Source organism: Ursus maritimus, unplaced genomic scaffold (assembly GCF_017311325.1).
Source record: "Ursus maritimus isolate PB19 unplaced genomic scaffold, ASM1731132v1 scaffold_5, whole genome shotgun sequence".
Classification (NCBI taxonomy): Eukaryota; Metazoa; Chordata; class Mammalia; order Carnivora; family Ursidae; genus Ursus; species Ursus maritimus.
In genome coordinates, this window is record NW_024426663.1 from 48,387,879 (window position 1) to 48,405,437 (window position 17,559).

The 17,559-nt window shown below is 40.4% G+C and overlaps 1 protein-coding gene across 5 annotated transcripts in view; it reads right to left on the bottom strand.

The window, feature by feature from the left end:
- The window catches only part of TCERG1 (transcription elongation regulator 1), a 62,742-nt gene extending 56,039 nt beyond the window's left edge, over positions 1-6,703 (bottom strand). For all 5 annotated transcript variants that reach the window (XR_005832500.1, XM_040622268.1, XM_040622267.1 and 2 more), the window contains exons 1-2: positions 6,550-6,703; positions 18-243 (exon numbers count right to left, since the gene is read on the bottom strand). Coding sequence is in view for 4 of the 5 variants with exons in the window: in XM_040622268.1 (XP_040478202.1) it covers positions 18-243; positions 6,550-6,608 (285 nt within the window). In the remaining variant the exon portion in view is untranslated. The remainder of the gene's footprint in view (positions 1-17; positions 244-6,549) is intronic.
- Between the last annotated feature and the right edge of the window lie 10,856 nt (positions 6,704-17,559).

Sequence of the window (17,559 nt, forward strand, 5' to 3'; positions counted from 1 at the left end):
ACCTCTACATTCTTTACCTGGAGGTGCGGAGGGCCCATAGGTGGAGGAATCCCTCCTGGAGGAGGCATTGGCGGCATATTAGGATCAAAAGGAGGACGTCCAAAAGGGGGCCGAGGTGGTGGTGGAGGGCCTCGCATCATACCAAAAGGTGGAGGAGGTCGCATAAGAGGTGGTGGGCCTCGCATCACTGCATTTGGTGGGGGAGCCGGGCCTCGGAACCTCAAGGCCTGCTGTTGAGCCATCCTGTGTGGGAAAGCAATGCATAAATTTTTTCCTTCTCAAAATTACAAAATATAGCTATTGACCTCTAATTAAAATCAAATTTAAAAGGCCCTTAAGAGCAAGTGGAGTTGGAAAGTCATCATTTTGCAAACATCATGGTAAAAAGTCCATCGGTAAGAATGACCAACAGTCACCAAATCCAGGAGGAAATCTGGATGAGGATGATACTTGGATGGTCTTAAAATGTCTCCCCACATGCTATTTACAGTTGCAGGGTAGCATGAAGAACTACTAACTACACATTAAGGAAACTGGGCACCCTGACCAAGTGATCAAAATTACTATCATCTAAAAAGGATAAATGGACACTATGCGACTGAGAGGGTCACAATTATCACCTATTCCAGGCAAGAATGTATAACCTCAATCTAATAATGAGGAAATATTAGACAAACACAAACTGAGAAATGTTCCATTAAAAAGGAAGAAAGGGGAGGCGCCTGGGTGGCACCGTCGGTTAAGCACCTGACTTTTGATTTTGACTGAGGTCATGATCTCAGGATTGTGAGATCAAGCTCCACGTCTGGCTCCAAGCTCAACACAGAGTCTGCTTCAGATTCTCTCTCCCTCTCCCTCTGCCCTTCCTACTCGTGCATGTGCTTTCTCTACAATAAAATAAATAAATCTTAAAAGAAAAAAGAGAGGAAGGGGAGTGTATTCTTTACAAATGTCGATGTTATACATAAAAGACAAATAAAGGCTGTGGAAATGTTCTAGATTTTAAAGGAAGCTAGAGATGACAACACAATATTAACTCCAGAATGGATTCTGTACTGAAGAGATGAAATGCTATACAGGATACTTTGAATTAATGGACAACACCTGGGATACGAATAATAAGTACCGTGTCAGTGTAAATTTATGAAGTTGATAACTGTGTTGTAGTTAAGTAAGAGAGTATCTCCATTCTTAGAAAATAGACACTTAAATATTTAGGGGTAAAGGGCCATGGTATACCTATCTTACCCTCAAACGGTTTGGAGTAACAGAGAGCATGCATGTGTGCAAATAATAAAGCAGAAGAGATAAAATATTAATACTAGGTATACTACCTTCATTTCTGCAACTTTTTGAAATTACTTTCAAATACAAAGTTTTTACGGGACAGGTGGGTAGCAGCTTAAGAGATCACAAGTATTCTTTAACTAAAGGAAAAGCATTTCACTACACTGCACCTCATCCCAACCCTCAATCTGTAAATACCGTGGTTTGTTTTCTCCATGGCACTTAAACAGACAGGTAGTATCACCTAAGACAGTATTATCTATCTCCTCTCACAAGTGTTGTTTTAAAAAAATTATTAACTCTGATTACTATGTGTAAGGCAGTGCTCTAAGCTCTTTTTAAATCATTTAACCACCATAACAACCCTATGAGATAGATGCTACAGCTGACCCTTGAACAACACAGGTTTGAATTGCACAGGTCCACTTATGGGTGAATTTTCTTCAATAAATTCAGTACAATACTAACTTATGTTCTCTTCTTTATGATTTTCTTAACATTTTCTTTTCTTTAGCTTACTTTATTGTAAGAAAACAGTATGCAATACATGTAACATATAAAATGCGTGTTAATCAACTGCTTATGTTATGGGTAAGGCTTCCAGACAAGAGCGTAATAGTTTAGTTTTGGGGGAGTCAAAAGTTATACTCGAATTTTCAAATTGCGTGGGGTTTGGGGGTCGGCATCCCTAATCTCCACATTGTTCAAGGGTCAACTGTGTGATCAACCTCATTTTAAAGATGAGGACATTAAGGTACAGGAAAGCTAAGTATCACTTGCCCAAGACCTCACAGCTGACTCAGTAGTAAAATCAGGATTTGAACACAGGCAATAGACTCTTAAACACTATACCACGCTGTCTACATAAGCCCCTTTAGAGCAGGAATTCTGTCTGCCCCGCTCTCCTGTTTATTCCCAGCACCCAGGTCTGCACACAGTAGCTCGCAGTATGTATGGAATCAACCAATAAATACCCAGGTGATATTGTACCTAAGCTACCTTACAAGTAGGGTATGTGGAATATTATAAAAATTATTTTTAATATAATTTGCCTTAGTCTTCCCAGTAGCTACTATAACTCTCTCCTTTATTTATGAAGTTTACACTTCTATGCTCACAAGAAGATTAATAGTTACATTCCTTATGTATATTTGAAAATAATCATTTTTATACTCTCCTCACCAAGCTCTTCCAACTTTCCTACATTTTCAACCCTCTGCTTAATATTATCCTTTGAACTTTCTCTGAATTTTCCACATTGTAGTTCAACTGTCACAAAAAAACCCAAGAACCAAGACGACTTCCAAGAGAACACTCGGATTATAAACACATCGAAGAACTACTATACCAAGTGTATTTAACCAAATTTGCAAATGATCCTGCACTCGAGGTTACAAAGCATGAGGTAAAAATGGTGACTACAAAAAATAAGGATTTTATCAGAATGATCAGTCTTCAAATTATATCCCACCCCAAAGAGAGAGACCCACTGTTACTGAAGGAAATCTTAACCTTTAAGCAGAAAAAAAGTTAAGCACCAAGGAAAAATACTCTATTTCAGCACTGAGTTAATAATGTACCTTAATCTTCTGATTTCCTTTGAGTCTGCCTCTCCCTTTTTGAAAAATTTCCAGTAATTCTTTAGAATTTCACTTACTAGTTACAGCTTGAAGTTAAGCATTTAGGCTCTAGAATCACAGAAAAGTCAAATCAGGGCTCTACCTCTTGTTTTGAGGCTAGTTACATAATTTCTGAGCCTGAGTATACTCAGATGTAAATTCGCAAGGGAAGGGAAATAACACCTATCTCCTACCTCCCCGTTAAATGAGATAATCCCTTCGAAACATTTAGGATAGTATCTGGGACACGCTAAACTACTTTGTCGTTACTTTCATTACCCCACAAAACCTAGCACAGTGCTCTACTTGAAAAGGCACTTTACTGTCAATTTGACTAGACAGCTTAGCTATCAAGTCTGCCACTAAAAATACACAGAATTTCCTCCATCAACAGCCAAAAGTTGCCATCTTCTGACGTCGGATCTGTATGGCACATGTGCTGAGCTCTCTATACCACTGTTTCATTCCAAGAGCCTTACTAGAAACTGCAAGGAGGAATAAATGAGCTAATCAAGCACTTGAAACAGCACCTAGCACTTAAGTCCTCCCTAAGTACTAGTTATTATTACTGTGGCTGTAACATCAGTATAGTAAGATTAATAAGTGTTAAATGGCATTAATATTAGAAAGTTAGCTATACTATAGTGTTAGCTATATTACTGTAATTACTATTATCAAACTCCCTATAACCTGACCCCTCTATAACTTGACCTCTCTATAGACTCCAGTCTTCTTTTTTGATCAAATACTTCAAAAGTTCATTACCTTGAAGCCTCTGCCTGGCATGCTTTTCCCAAGAAGTTTACATAACTGGCTCCTCATTATTCAACCTCAGTCCAAATGTTACCTCAAACTCTTTTCCCATTCCAAACCTCTCGTAGTTCTGCTTTGGCTCATTACCCAGTTTGAATCTTCAATTATGATAAATGCTATGAAGAAATTTCTCACTTGTTTAATTTTGTATTATCTCTACCCACTGGTATACAATTTCCCCTTAGTATACTGCTGCAACCCAGTGCTGATAACTGTACAAGCATTACTCTTTTAATAATGATATTATTATGAAATGAAAACTGGATACTTCTTATATACCAGGCAAGTTATATGGACAGTATTTGTACTAATGCTTTTATTCTCACCACAACCCAATAAAGTTTGGCACCATTTTTACGAAGGAAACTGCGGCACAGAAAAGTAGTTTTTTAAGGCAGTTGGCCAATGGTAGGGTGACTGCATTCTTACACATTTTACAGTTGAGGAAATTGAGATTGCAAGTACCTTGTCATAAGACATAAAGCATTAAACAAAGGCCTCGGATAAAAGGATCTATACAAATACGACTCTATGAAAGTTTTCTTAATAGTCCTCAGCCATTAAGGGATGGATGGCATTTGGATCTCTGAATAAATTCTGTCTATTGTGGGTTATTTGCACCCCTACCACTTTCAGCCTTTTTGGAAAAGAGAAGGCTACTTACATGAATAGAAAAATAATTTTTCTTTTTACAAGAACAAATGTACTTCCCTACAAGTATTCTATCCCGATATGCAATGTCCCCAGTGGTGATGACAATGCTGCCATTACTTTCAGAAGCGGCAAAAATAGAGAGATGCTACTGATGGGAGTCAAGTTAAGTGATAAAACTGTGAGGAGACCTAGACCCTGCCAATTACTCAATGACCCTGCCTAAGACTCTTCATACTTGCAGGCTGATCATTTGATGAGGTTAGTTTAATTTAGATTTTGGATCAATCTTAATTAGCATGGAAGCTCCTTGAGGACAAAGGTTTCTGGTCTGGTTCAAGGCTCTACTGCTAGCAGGTACCTAGGTCAATGACTGTCACAAAGCACACACTAAATACAGGTCCAAAAAGGAAACCATCTCTAAATCTCCTATATTCATTTATTTACCATATTTCCATTGAACACCTCATTTGCCAGGGACTATGATAAACACATCATGATATACATAAAGGATACCAATACAAAAACTAAGCCTCAATTTCAACCATCAAAGAAGCCACATAAACAAGTAATTTCTCTTAAAACCTGAGAAATGCTAAAATATTTTATTTAAATGAAACAGCTTTTACAGTACGCTCTGGAAGCAACTTCCAACCTCAGAGGCCAAGGTATAAAATATGTGCAACACCTATTAAAAACTCTATCCAAATCAGTTTTGCAACAATGTCTAGCTACTATTAATAAAGTCTAAAAGACTACCCATCGTAAAGCTCTAAAATGCAAAGTAATGTTCCCAATATGACTAGCTAAGTATTCTCTTGAGATCACAATCAGGAATAACTTTCATCACTAATACTGAACCACCCTGACAATGCACTTTGATCACTTGTCACTAAAGTGTACATATGGGGTTTAAAGGATTTGGAATTCATCTGTGAAAGAAAACAAGATCTTATTCCTGTCAAATAAGGATTTTTATGTGTGACAATTCAGATTTAGAAGACACTTTTCCTGAAAACTTGAGTTACAATACCCATTTCTTTATACAATTTCATCTTGAGCTCCAGACAATACTAAAGAGTCCTCATAACCTACACTGCTCTTTTCATTTTCAAATGCTGACAATGGCACAATTCAGAATGAGAGCTAAACATCTGAAATGACATTTTTCCCATGAAGGAGGGGGCAAAAACGTACCAAACACACATAAAGCTCGGTACCTCCTGTCCTCAAAAATCACGGACTAAAAAATTTTACTTTATCAAGACTCGTTTACTGTACCAAATCTTAATTACAAATTCCATAGGCACTGAGATACCACAGGAAGAAAGGTCACTGCACTCTTTAGGGCAATGGCGTAAGCAGAAGAATGGAACAGAGATCCAGATTGCAGGTCTGGAGCCTGACTGACTGGGTTCAAGTCACTTCCTGGAGCCACAATTCCACCAGTGCGACCTTGTCCCACTTCCTCAACCTCTACGAGGTTCAGTTTCCTCACCTGTAAGATGGACAACTAACTTAACTGAAGAGGGGCCTGCAAAATGACAATAGCAACTACTCCAAAGGCACACAGAAGCACGTAACAAACGGCTGCTGCTACTGCTGTTATTCACAAATGCCGCATGAGGAATAAAAGGAGAGAAAGGAAGGAAATACACAGGAAGTTCAGAAAAGCAAGCGATGTGGGGATGAAGGTACAGGGCAGACGTGGAGACCCCCGAGGGCCGCGGAGGGCGTGGAGAAGGCTAAGCCAGAAGTGGCGAAGCGTCCCCGGGAATTCAGCGCGGAGTGGAGGGGGTCGATGAAGAAAATCGGGCCCGCGGCGGTGCGAAGCCGGGAGGAAGGCTGAGGGGGGCCGAGGCGGAGGCGGCACGCGGCTGAGGCGGGGCCCCAAGGCGGGAACGCCGGACCCCGCCCGCAGGCCGCAGGCGGCGAGGGGCGCTGAGGACCCGCGAAAACCGCAGGGAGCGCCCGGACAAGGCGCAGGAGGCCGCGGCCAGCCCCGGCCCCGCTCTCTCATTCAAGCCACCTTCCCCTTCCCCCTTCGCCAACCCCATGCGGTCCTAGCCCTGAGCCGCCGCGGCTCCTCTGCTCACCACCCACCGCGGATCTCCGCGCCACAGGCCTAGCCCCTGGGACTCCACGGTGCTGAAATGTAAGAGAGGGCAGCGCCCCTTACCTGAGCTCCCCCGGGTTGAATCGCTCACCGTCCCCCCCGTCCCCGCCACGCTCCGCCATTACAGAGGGCCGCGTTCATCCACCCGCCGACTGAGCGTCCCCTATTGGTCGGACGGATCGTCAATCCCGTGCGAGCGAGGCGGAGATCTCAGAGATGTATGAGATGACTGGTGAGGCTTTCCGTCAATCCTCAGGCTGGGGGCGGTATCTGTCTTACTATTGGTGAAAGGGCCCGCCGACTTTGAAAGCGGTATCGAGACAGCCAGTTGATTGGTCACTCGGAGGCTTTATGGGAAATGAGACTTGAGCAACGAGGAACCGCCGGCGCCCTCTCGCGGTAAGCAAAACTAGGTCCTCCCACGTACTCCGGTCTGCGGTAGCCACGTGTCTGCCGGCTTCCAGGAAAGCCAATTGTGGAGCCATGTTGTCCACATATTGGCAATACTGGCTCAGGCAGAGTCCCTTTCCACGGCGAGAGCCAATCAAAAAATCGACCTGGGTCGCGCCTAAGCCAATCACAGAGTGGCTGTGGAAATAAGCTATTTACCTGCTTTTCAGAATCAAGTCTTAAGCAACCACGCGATTAGAGCCGCGTTATTAATAATAGATTACTAACTACAAAAGTACCTCCTAAATTGTATTACCGGTTGATGAGTGTTATAAGTTGCTGTATTAAGACAAGTTGGAGATGGCAAGCCTCTGCTTATTTTACAGTATATAAAGCATCTGTCCTTCAATTTCGAAATACGGTTGTCTGAAATCAGCACACCCTGATACCCCAAAGGAATTGTTTCCTTCTCTTTTTTTTGAAGGGGAAAAAAATAAAAAATAAGCCTCTAGACTCAGGTATCATAGGCATAATGAAGATGAACCAAATCTATCATTAAGGAACTCAAAATATTAAAATAATAATAGGTAATTTTTACTCACACCTAGCCACACGTACCAGGTTCGGTCTTAAGTACTTTACATGTATTATTAGCTCTTTGAAGTCTCATAAACACTGAGAGGTGGGTACTATGAATAGCCACAGTTTATAGATGAAATTGAGGTACAGAGAAGTTAAGTAACTTCACAGAAGCGGTAAATGGCAGAGCGTGACCTTAAACCCAAGGCACTGGGGCAGCAAAGCCCCATACTTAAGGACCATATCCAAGAAAATTGAAAACATCCTCCCACACAAAAACTTGTACAGTGTTTATAGCAGCATTATCCATAATAGCCAAAAAGTCAAGTCACCCAAATGTCCAATCAAGGAATGAATGGGTAAAAAAGTGCTATATCTAATCTATACACAGGAATATTAGTCAGTCATTAAAAGGAAGTACTGATACATATTATGACATAGATGAACCTTGAAAACATTTTGCTAAGTGAAAAAAAACACACAGACAGAAAAGGCTACATATTGTATGATTCCATTTATATTAACTGCCTGGAAGAGACAAATCCAATAGACAGAAAGTAGATTAGGGATTTCCAGGGGGTGAAGGGAGAGACTGCTAATTGGTATGGGATTACTTTTTGGATGATGAATGTGTTCTGGAATTAGATAGTGATGATGGCTGCACAATTTGGTAATATACTAAAATGCACTGAACTGTACACTTTCAAAGGGTGAAGTTTATTCTATGTGAATTATATTGCAATAAATGCCTGTCATGTTGAACCCCAGTAAAATATTCAAAATCAATTATGATAAAATGTAATCTGAACACAGTTCTGAGCTTATCAACTGGTGAAAGAAAGAGTGGTTAAAATTTCACTAAATACGTGACATTTCAAACAAACTGGAGTCTAAGAGAGGTCAGTTCCCTTTTTCAACATCAGCCTGCATCCCCAAATCCTGGCAAACTATTCTGAGAATAATACTGGTGTAGATGGCTGAGGACAAACTAATCCCCACTGCTGGGGAAGAAATAAAACACCTCAAAATAGTTATCTCGTAGAAAGCAAATCACTGGCATGTATAAAAAGTGAAAACAAACTATCAGCTTGAATGAATGGAAGAAACTCTTTGCAGTTGTAATGGAAGTTTTATCATTTGAGAGTTTTATTACTTGTCTATATATAGACATTAAGATATTTGTATCTTACTGGAATATCTTCTTTTTAGATATTTAGAGCAGGCATACATACAGATGTATATGTATCATATGTACATAATTATTCATACATATCCATTTCACTGTTTCATTGCCACAGCTTATTCACATGAACATGAGCTGGAAATTCGGTTATTTGGCACTCAATAGTTACACAAATCATACTGCAAATATCTGATCTGAGCCGCATCTACGGTGAACCATTTTATTGAATCAATGTGAAAAAAAAATAATTAAAGGGACTCATTGCATCTTTTAAGAGACCAAATGTACTTTCCTATAGTCAAAGCTTGATAACTCAGGATACTGAAAATGTGCATAGCTACACAGAACAGATAAACAAATACCACCCTTGCCCAACTGGCAGCAGTTGAATTACAGACCCTAAAACTTACTATATGAAAGTAAGGTAAAGAGACACTATTTGTTTAAGACTAATTCATATCATCAGGGCTTTAAGTTGTTTTTTTTTTTAAGATTTTATTTATTTATTTGACAGAGAGAGACAGCCAGTGAGAGAGGGAACACAAGCAGGGGGAGTGGGAGAGGAAGAGGCAGGCTCCCAGCGGAGGAGCCCGATGTGGGGCTCGATCCCAGAAGGCCAGGATCACTCCCTGAGCCGAAGGCAGACACTTAACCGCTGTGCCACCCAGGCGCCCCAGGGCTTTAAATTTTAGCTGTGAAGTCACTTTTCTTCAGGAGTGACTCTTAAAAAGTGGTTCCAGTGCAGAATCAGGCTTTTCATTTTAATAACTACCGTTTTTGAACACCCGTCTTAAACCTATGGTAAGTACCTTGCATACACTATCTTTAATCCCGTCAAGAGCCCTGCAAGGCAGACCTATTGTCACCATTTTACATATAGAGAAACTGAGGCTCACAGAGGTTACGGAACTGGCTCAGAGTGACATTCACACAGCTGATAAGGGGTGAAGCCAGGATTCAAGCACAGATGTATGTCACACCAAAGCCAATTGGGGACTGCTAAATCCCACATCTCACCCAAACCAGAAAGACAGCAGAGCTGATGTATCATTTCTTCCTCTCTCCTCTATACTGAAATACTTGGAAAGGACTCTATTTTCTTCATTGAATCCCCAAGTCCTAGTAGAGTACTCATTCCCCAATAAGGTCAGTGCTATCTACTGTGCTGTGCAGCTATATTATTCCTTACTGGAAATACTGGTCTTTGAAACACCAAAAGAGAACTCAGAGATGGAGGTACTGGTGATGGGTATTAAGGAGGGCCCACGTATTGCATGGGGCACTGGGTATTATACGCAAGTAATGAATCATGGAACTTTACATCAAAAACTGGGGATGTACTGTATGGTGACTAACATAATATAACAAAAAAATATTATTAAATAAAAAAAGGAAAAAAAAAAAGAAATGGAGATACATTTGCTGACTACCTAAGAGGCCATATGGACAGCAGTTGCTAACAGGTTTTGGAGTAAATGAGATCAGGGTTCTCATCCTGGCTCTACCGGCTGTGTAATCCTGGGCAAATTACTTGACTTCCCATAGCTTCAGCTTCTTTATTTGTAAAAGAAAGAGTTGCTTTGAGGTCTCTCCATGGGGCTGATGACAACGTGGCAGTTTGCTTCTCCTAGCATAAGCAATCTAAGAGAGAGAGAAAGAAAGGGAGAGAGAGAGAAAGAGAAATGGAGAGATGGGGTGGGGGGGAGAGAGTAAGAGAGAGAAGGAGGGAGGGAGAGAGAGAGAATGCCCAAAACAGAAGCCACGGACTTCTTGCAGCCTAATGTTGGCAGTGAAATTTCATCACTGCTGCCCATAGCCTGTTCATTAGAATCAGGTCAGTAAATCAATCCAGCTCACACACAAGGAGAGATTACCCAAGAGTTGAACACCAGCAGGCGGGGAGCCCTGGGGGCCCTCTTACCTGCCACACTATCTTTTTCAGGTCTCAGTTTCCTCGTTACTTGCTCCAGAAAGCATTCTTCAGAGAGAAAATCTGACCTCCTGCTGTGCCCATCTTGGTAATTTCCCCCATTCACCCTTCATGTCTCTTAATGTTCCAGCGACTCGTTACTACATATTGTAACATTGAGCATTATGCAGATGGCGTGTTTCACATATATTGTCTTATTTCTTTTCCTGTCAACTTTTTTGTTTTTAATGCTGTAGCACTGTAAATGAGGAACATCCTAACATTCCCCGACTCAGTACATCAGTATGTATCTCTGAAAACAAAACAAAACAAAAAACCCCCCCACAGTTTTCTGTGTATCAAAAATAACATTTTCACACCTAACAAAATGAACAGTAATGCCAAGTCCATACTCACATTTCCCCCAGCTGTCTCTAAGGTGTCATTTTCCGCTGATTTGTCCAAATTACGATGCAGTTCAGAACCATGCAATGCATCTGATTGCCATGTTGCTTAAGTCACTTTTAACCTAGAGGAGTTCCTTCGGTCAGGACGCTGACTTGCTGAAGATACCAGACTAGTTCCACTTTCTGGATCTGTGTGATCGCTCCCTCTTACCCTGGTATTTCTGTAAGCTGGAAATTAGATCTGAAGACTCGGTTAGATATAAATTGCACATTTTTATGAAGAGAACTTCAGAAGTAGTGCCGTTTATTTCAGTTATAACACACCAAGAAATACATGCATACGTGATGATCCCACCCTTAATGAGGCTGAGATGGACGCTGGGTTACAGTAACGGCAGCTCTATCCTTCCATTGTAATCAGAGTACTTTCTGCACTATGAATAGTTACATCTGGACTAGAGTCAGAAACCGGGACTATTTCTGGCAAAATTGGATGAATGGTCACCCTGCCTATCAACCATTAACTTAAATGGTTTAATGGTTTTGTCTTTTCCTGAATCAATACTCACCTTAGGGGGTGGCAAAATAATGAGTTTCTAATTATATGTTACCTTCTACATTTACTAGCTAACAATTCTGTAAATTAGAGATGTCCCTGAACAATAGCCACTATTTAGTTACCCCCAAATATAGTTTCTATTTTAAAAGGTAGATAAATGCTTAATGCCTTCCCTTTATTTATCAGCTTTCAAAATAAAAAGGTGGTTTGATAGCCATCTCAACTAGAGACAAATTCGGATTTTTTTTTCCTGACTCCTTTCTTTTAAGTATTAGCATGGACTCACAGGTTTTCAATAGATTCAATCCATTTCAATGAACTAAAATCAATAATCATTTTTGATGCTCAAATTTCCATAAATTATCCATTTGTTCTTCACAAGGCTCTTTTAAGTAAGGTATCTTTACTATCCCTTTTTACATAACAAGAACCTGGGACAAAGAGAAGTTAAGTAACTTAGAAGAGAAGTAACTAAGGCGGCTCAGACAGTAACTTCAGTGTGCAATTGAATCTAGACTCCAAGAGACTAGGGAATGAATTCATGTTTTTTCAATTCATTTCTCTGGAATGTAGCTCAGTGCCAGTCAATAAATAAGTCGATGAGCAAATTAATTAATTGATTATCATTTCTAGTTGACACCAAAAAACATTCTAATACCTACCGACGACTTTCAGATTAAATAATGTAATACCTGGGATTAGGTTCAAAATAAACAAGAGTAGGGAGCTGCAAGGCAGGGGAGAGGGTTACAGAGGAAACAAGGTTGACTGTACCTTGAGAAACGTTGAAGCTGGGTTATAGGTACATGCAGGTTTATGATACTATCCTCTGTACTTTTTAATATTTGAAATTTTCCATTAACAAAGAAAATATTCTAAGCCTTTGAAACATTGAAATGTAGGGAACTTCATAAAACTGTTTAAACTTATTCACAGCAAAATGTATGTGCTTCCATTTTTCTCTGTAGTCTGACAAAAGGTCAGAAAGTAAAGTGAATGGGATGCCTGGGTGTCTCAGTTGGTTAAGCATCGGGCTCTTGATTTCGGGTCAGGTCATGATCTCAGGGTTGTGAGATCGAGCCCCGCTTCTGGCTCTGTGTTCGGCGGGGAGTCTGCTTGAGATTCTCTCTCCTCTTCTCCCTCCATCCCTCCCTCCAACTCACGCTCTCTCTCTCTCCAAAATAAATAAAGAAATCTTAAAAAAAAAGAAAGAAAGTAAAGTAAACTGATGATACCAGCTATCCCACACACAAGCTAAATTAGATATGCAAAGAGTAAGATCCTCCTTATAGTCATAGATGGTAAGTACAGTTAACATAGTGAACATTGCATAATGTATAGAATTGTCAAATCACTATATTGTGCACCTGAAACTAATGTAACATTATATGTCAACCATACTTAACAAAAAAATTTTTAAAGTGTAAGAGCATCCTATGAAACATTAACAGAAATGTTATGTTTGACTTTTTTGTTGAAAAGCTGAAAACAATGGTATGTGTAATACTGTTTAAATGCCAAGACTTAGAGAAAATCTGATCACTACAAAAGGAATGGGGAAAGACACCTGTGAATCTTTCTTCTAGAAGAACAGATCTTCTCAAGCTAAGGACTTACCCCGGGTGACCAAGTTCAGAAGCCAGATAAAAAGATGCCAGGTCACAAAACACCTGGGATACAGATAGAGATCCATTAAAAATATTGTTTCTAATAAATGTAGAAAGAAAGAGGAAAACAAAATTACCATTAGAATACCACAGTAATTATGCTCGAGGCAGGTTCTTCTGATGAATGCTAAAATTAGTGGATAAAACTGAAAGAGAAACAGAATATTGCATAGGCTCAAAATATCTCCACCCAAAAGTTTTAAAATAGTGTAGTGGTTTTAAGATACACCAATGAATTCTTTGATACTCCTCCCTTCAAAAGATGGAGTTCAATGTCCCTCTCCTTGAGTGGAGGTTGACATTAGCGACTCTCCCTCACAGCATTTACACTTACAGTGGAGAAATCTGGCACACACCATTTCAACCAACTGCTCTGGGTTAATATCTTTAATGACAGCGTGCACTCCTGATACCATGTGACAGGAAGGGCTCTTCACCTCTGTGGCATTCTTCCCCGAAATCCGTAACATCCGGCTAAACCCGAGGAAACATTAAACAGATACAAATTGAGAGACATTCTACAAAATACCTGATCAATACCCTTCAAAAGTGTCTAAGTCATCAAAGAAAAGTAAAGACTGAGAAACTGTCACCAATTTAAAGCAACCAAGGAAATGTGACAACTAAATGCAGCATGGTATCTTGGATTGCATCCTGGAGCAAGAAAAGGACACTAGTGGGAAAAACTGAGGAAATCTGCATAAAGCTTATAGTTCAGTTAGTATTATATCGCTTAGTTTTGATAAATGCACTATAGTTATGGAATACATTAACTTTAGGGGAAGCTGGATGCAGAGTATCTCTGTACTTTGTGTTTCTTGCGTAAATCCAAAATTATTAAAATAAAAAAATTTTCAAACTATATCATAAGCTTGCAGATAGCTCTCAGTGAGGCCAACTAAGTGCAGAGGGTAAAACCACAGTCATTTTGTGATGTATGCCTTTCTTTGTCCATCTGTGAAATGAGAGGATTGGGCAAGATGCTTACCCAGTGATAAGGGCAAGCAGGGCAAAATGTCCCTAGAAAAGCCTCAGCTCCATGAGTGCCAAGTGACCTCCCAAGGTACCCCGGACCTTGCGAAATACTTGCGGTTAAGGATTATATTCCCAGCTTTACTGTCTCCCAAATAGATTTTGTTGGCAGAAGAAGACTAAAACCGAAGTCAATGACACTTTAAATTGAGCACATGAAGATCATCTCTATAAACCAGAATGCCAATTGATTTACAGAGAATTACAGTAGTCAGGTGAGCAAGATGTCCCTGTCCTCTCTGTAGGCAAACTTACAGAGCTAGCAAAATTATCAGAAAACAGCTCAATGAGACCAGAAGTGAATAAGGGCAGTAAGTTTTTTATTTGAATTTTTAATAACATTGGGTCGTGACAGCCTGATAACTCACTGTTCCAAATAGAGATATACCTTCCATTTAGACCGTCTGTGTCTGCCCTTGCACTGGGGAACTCTCTGCCCTACCCAAGCACCTCTTCTTCCCATGTATACCTAAGCCTACTTCCCTGGCTAGAAGGAAATTTTAAAAAGTGATGTGTTCTTTTCTATTCTGCTCTATAGGAAACAAACAGAAAGGAAGTCATTTTTATCATTAACATGATTGGTTGATTCAGTCAATAGACAATAATGTCTGATGTGCTTGTGAATTTGTAGACCCTTAAGATAATTCCATGGACCACCTGGGATCTGTGAGCCACAGAGTGGGGTACACTGATTTAAGACAACCATCTACGTTTTGTTCCTACAATTTTTCCCCAACAAGAGACCATGTGATTACTTAGGCCTCCACTTATTAAATGATGATCACATTCCCTAAGATTACCCTAATTTGGATTTGTACTGGAATAGTCACCCAGTCATGTGCAAGCTTTTGGTTTATTAACACAGACGACTAGATCTAAGTCCACTGTATATGCATTGTACTGGTTTCACTCTCAGAACCTTTGGATTTGTCCCCAAATATTCAATGACACATTTACAATATCTTGGTTACTAACACAAACGGTTCATCAAACCCACTGTATAAAGTAAACATTATTTCTTTTACTGTATTGGTGGGAGGGACCCTTTCTCTTTCTTTTATTAGCAACAATCATGTCTCTTATGGCTCATTCTAGCTCCAAAATCATACTATTTTAATTTTTTTGTTTCTCAAAATTAAAACGACATCATCTCAAGAATCCTCATTGAAAGATAATATTTAAGACTCTATTATATTACAATTTTATATACTATCATATGCAATCTCCCCAAGTACTGCTTTGAGAAGTTACAAAAGGAGTTGATTGGAGAGCTGAAAGGAATCTCTGATATCATCTGGCCCAACATTCTTTGTCTACAGATAAGGAAACAGAGACCCTGACACTTAACTTTTTCATGGTCTCATATCCACTTAGTGGCAGAGACAGGACTAGAACCCAGGTCTCCATGACCTTGTGCTTCCTTAGTCCAATCTGACTTAAAGCTCTGTCTCTTAAAATTTATGAAACTCAATGTCTGCAGTGTGTCATTAAGCAACCCACCAGTTTCGGGACAGAGTGAAGTAATAACTTTTTATTGCTGAAGTAATAACTCACCATTTTAGAAGTTATTTGAACTCTTCTCCATTACACAAAATATAACAGACCAAGTGATTCAGAAGATAATTAACTTGTCCATTTGGCAAATCCATTCATTTGTCCATTGAGCGAACATTTAACGAACATTCATTTTGTGTGAGACGCTACCTTAGTTGCTGAAGATGCAAGAGTCGTTGTCCATGGAGTACGCAGTCCAGAAGAGGGGGTAGATGAACCAAATCTTAGCCAAGACAAACGACTAGTATTTACAAAGGGATTACTACATGCAAGCATTTTACGTGGAACTTCTCATGGAACTCCTCATCACGATCATAAGTAGGAGCTACTTATCCCCACTTCACAGATGAGAATTAGAAAGGCTAACTGAATTGCCCAAACTCCTACCGTGTAAGCGGGACACTCAGGCCATTCCACACGACTGCGTTCGCTCCGAATGTTTGTGCCATACTGTTTGGAACTCAGGCAGACACACGGCGGGGGGGGGTATATTTGGAGGGAGACTCCACTTGGACAGGGAAACTGAGGCGGCAAAAGAACTAGGAAAGGATGCAGTAGGGACAGTGTTTTGGAAGTCATCTTAGGAACTATGTGATGAAAGGACCAATGTGCAGCAGAGTGGCAGGATCAGACTTGCTTCGTAAAATGATTACTTGGACTACAGGGAGAATAAGGAGTTAAAACAGAGCAAGACTGAGGTTAGGGAGATAGTAAAAAGCTTTTGTTATTCACCATGAAGAGACTTCGAGCTAAGACAACGAAGCGAGATGGAGAAGAGGGGACAGGTTCAGGAACCATTTAAAAGATAGAATCAGGGTGCCTGGGTGGCCCAGTCGGTTAAGCATCCAACTCTTGATTATGACTCAGATCATGATCTCAGGGTCGTGAGATCGAGCCCCGTGTTGGGCTCCAGGCTGAGCATGGAGCCTGTTTGGGATTCTCTCTCTCTCCCCTTCCTTCTGCTCCTCCCCCTCCCCCCCAAAAAGATAGAATCAACAAAACTAGGTGATGGGTTGGATTGCAGTGTGGCACAGGTGGGAAGTTTTAGGCAACATTAGAATTTCTGACTTGGGCAGCCTGGGTAATACATAGGGAATAACTTCTCCAACATTATAGATCAAGTATAGAGTACAGTGTGTATGGATACACACACACACACACACACACACACACACACAGTGCAGTACGGATGTATATTCTAAATAGACTTGTTCTGGTTTTAGACTTTGATTTACTCTAGCATATGCAAATTCCCTCGCTAATGAAATCTGTTATTACCAGATACTGTAGGATTTTTAGAACAAAACAGAAAACAGTGAAAATTAAATAATCTCCCCCAGCCCAGTGACTTACACCACATCATCAAAACTTCATGAGCTTTTAATTAGGAAGTTTCCAGAACTGCCATGACAGGTCACAGTTCCCTTTATGCAGAAGAACTTGTCAGGCCAAAGAAATAGCACTAAAAAGTAAATAATAAAGCAAATCACTATTACTGGAATCCACTATTAGTGAAATGACATATTCATTTCTTTGAGAAATTTCATAGCCTTTCTAAACGGTACCAGTCTGACACTAGGACATGGAAACAGATATAATGAGACCCAACTCCTGCCCTTAAGGAGCTTGTGGTCTAAGGAGGAAAACTAGGAAGCAAAAATTGCAAAATAGATGATAAGATCTCCTGCAAGGATTAGCTCAGATTCTGGGAAGCCCAACAGAAGGACAGGAACCCCAGCCCTCCGGGCAGTGGGCCCCTCCTCCTCCAGGTCAGGCCAGCTCCTCTAGAGGAA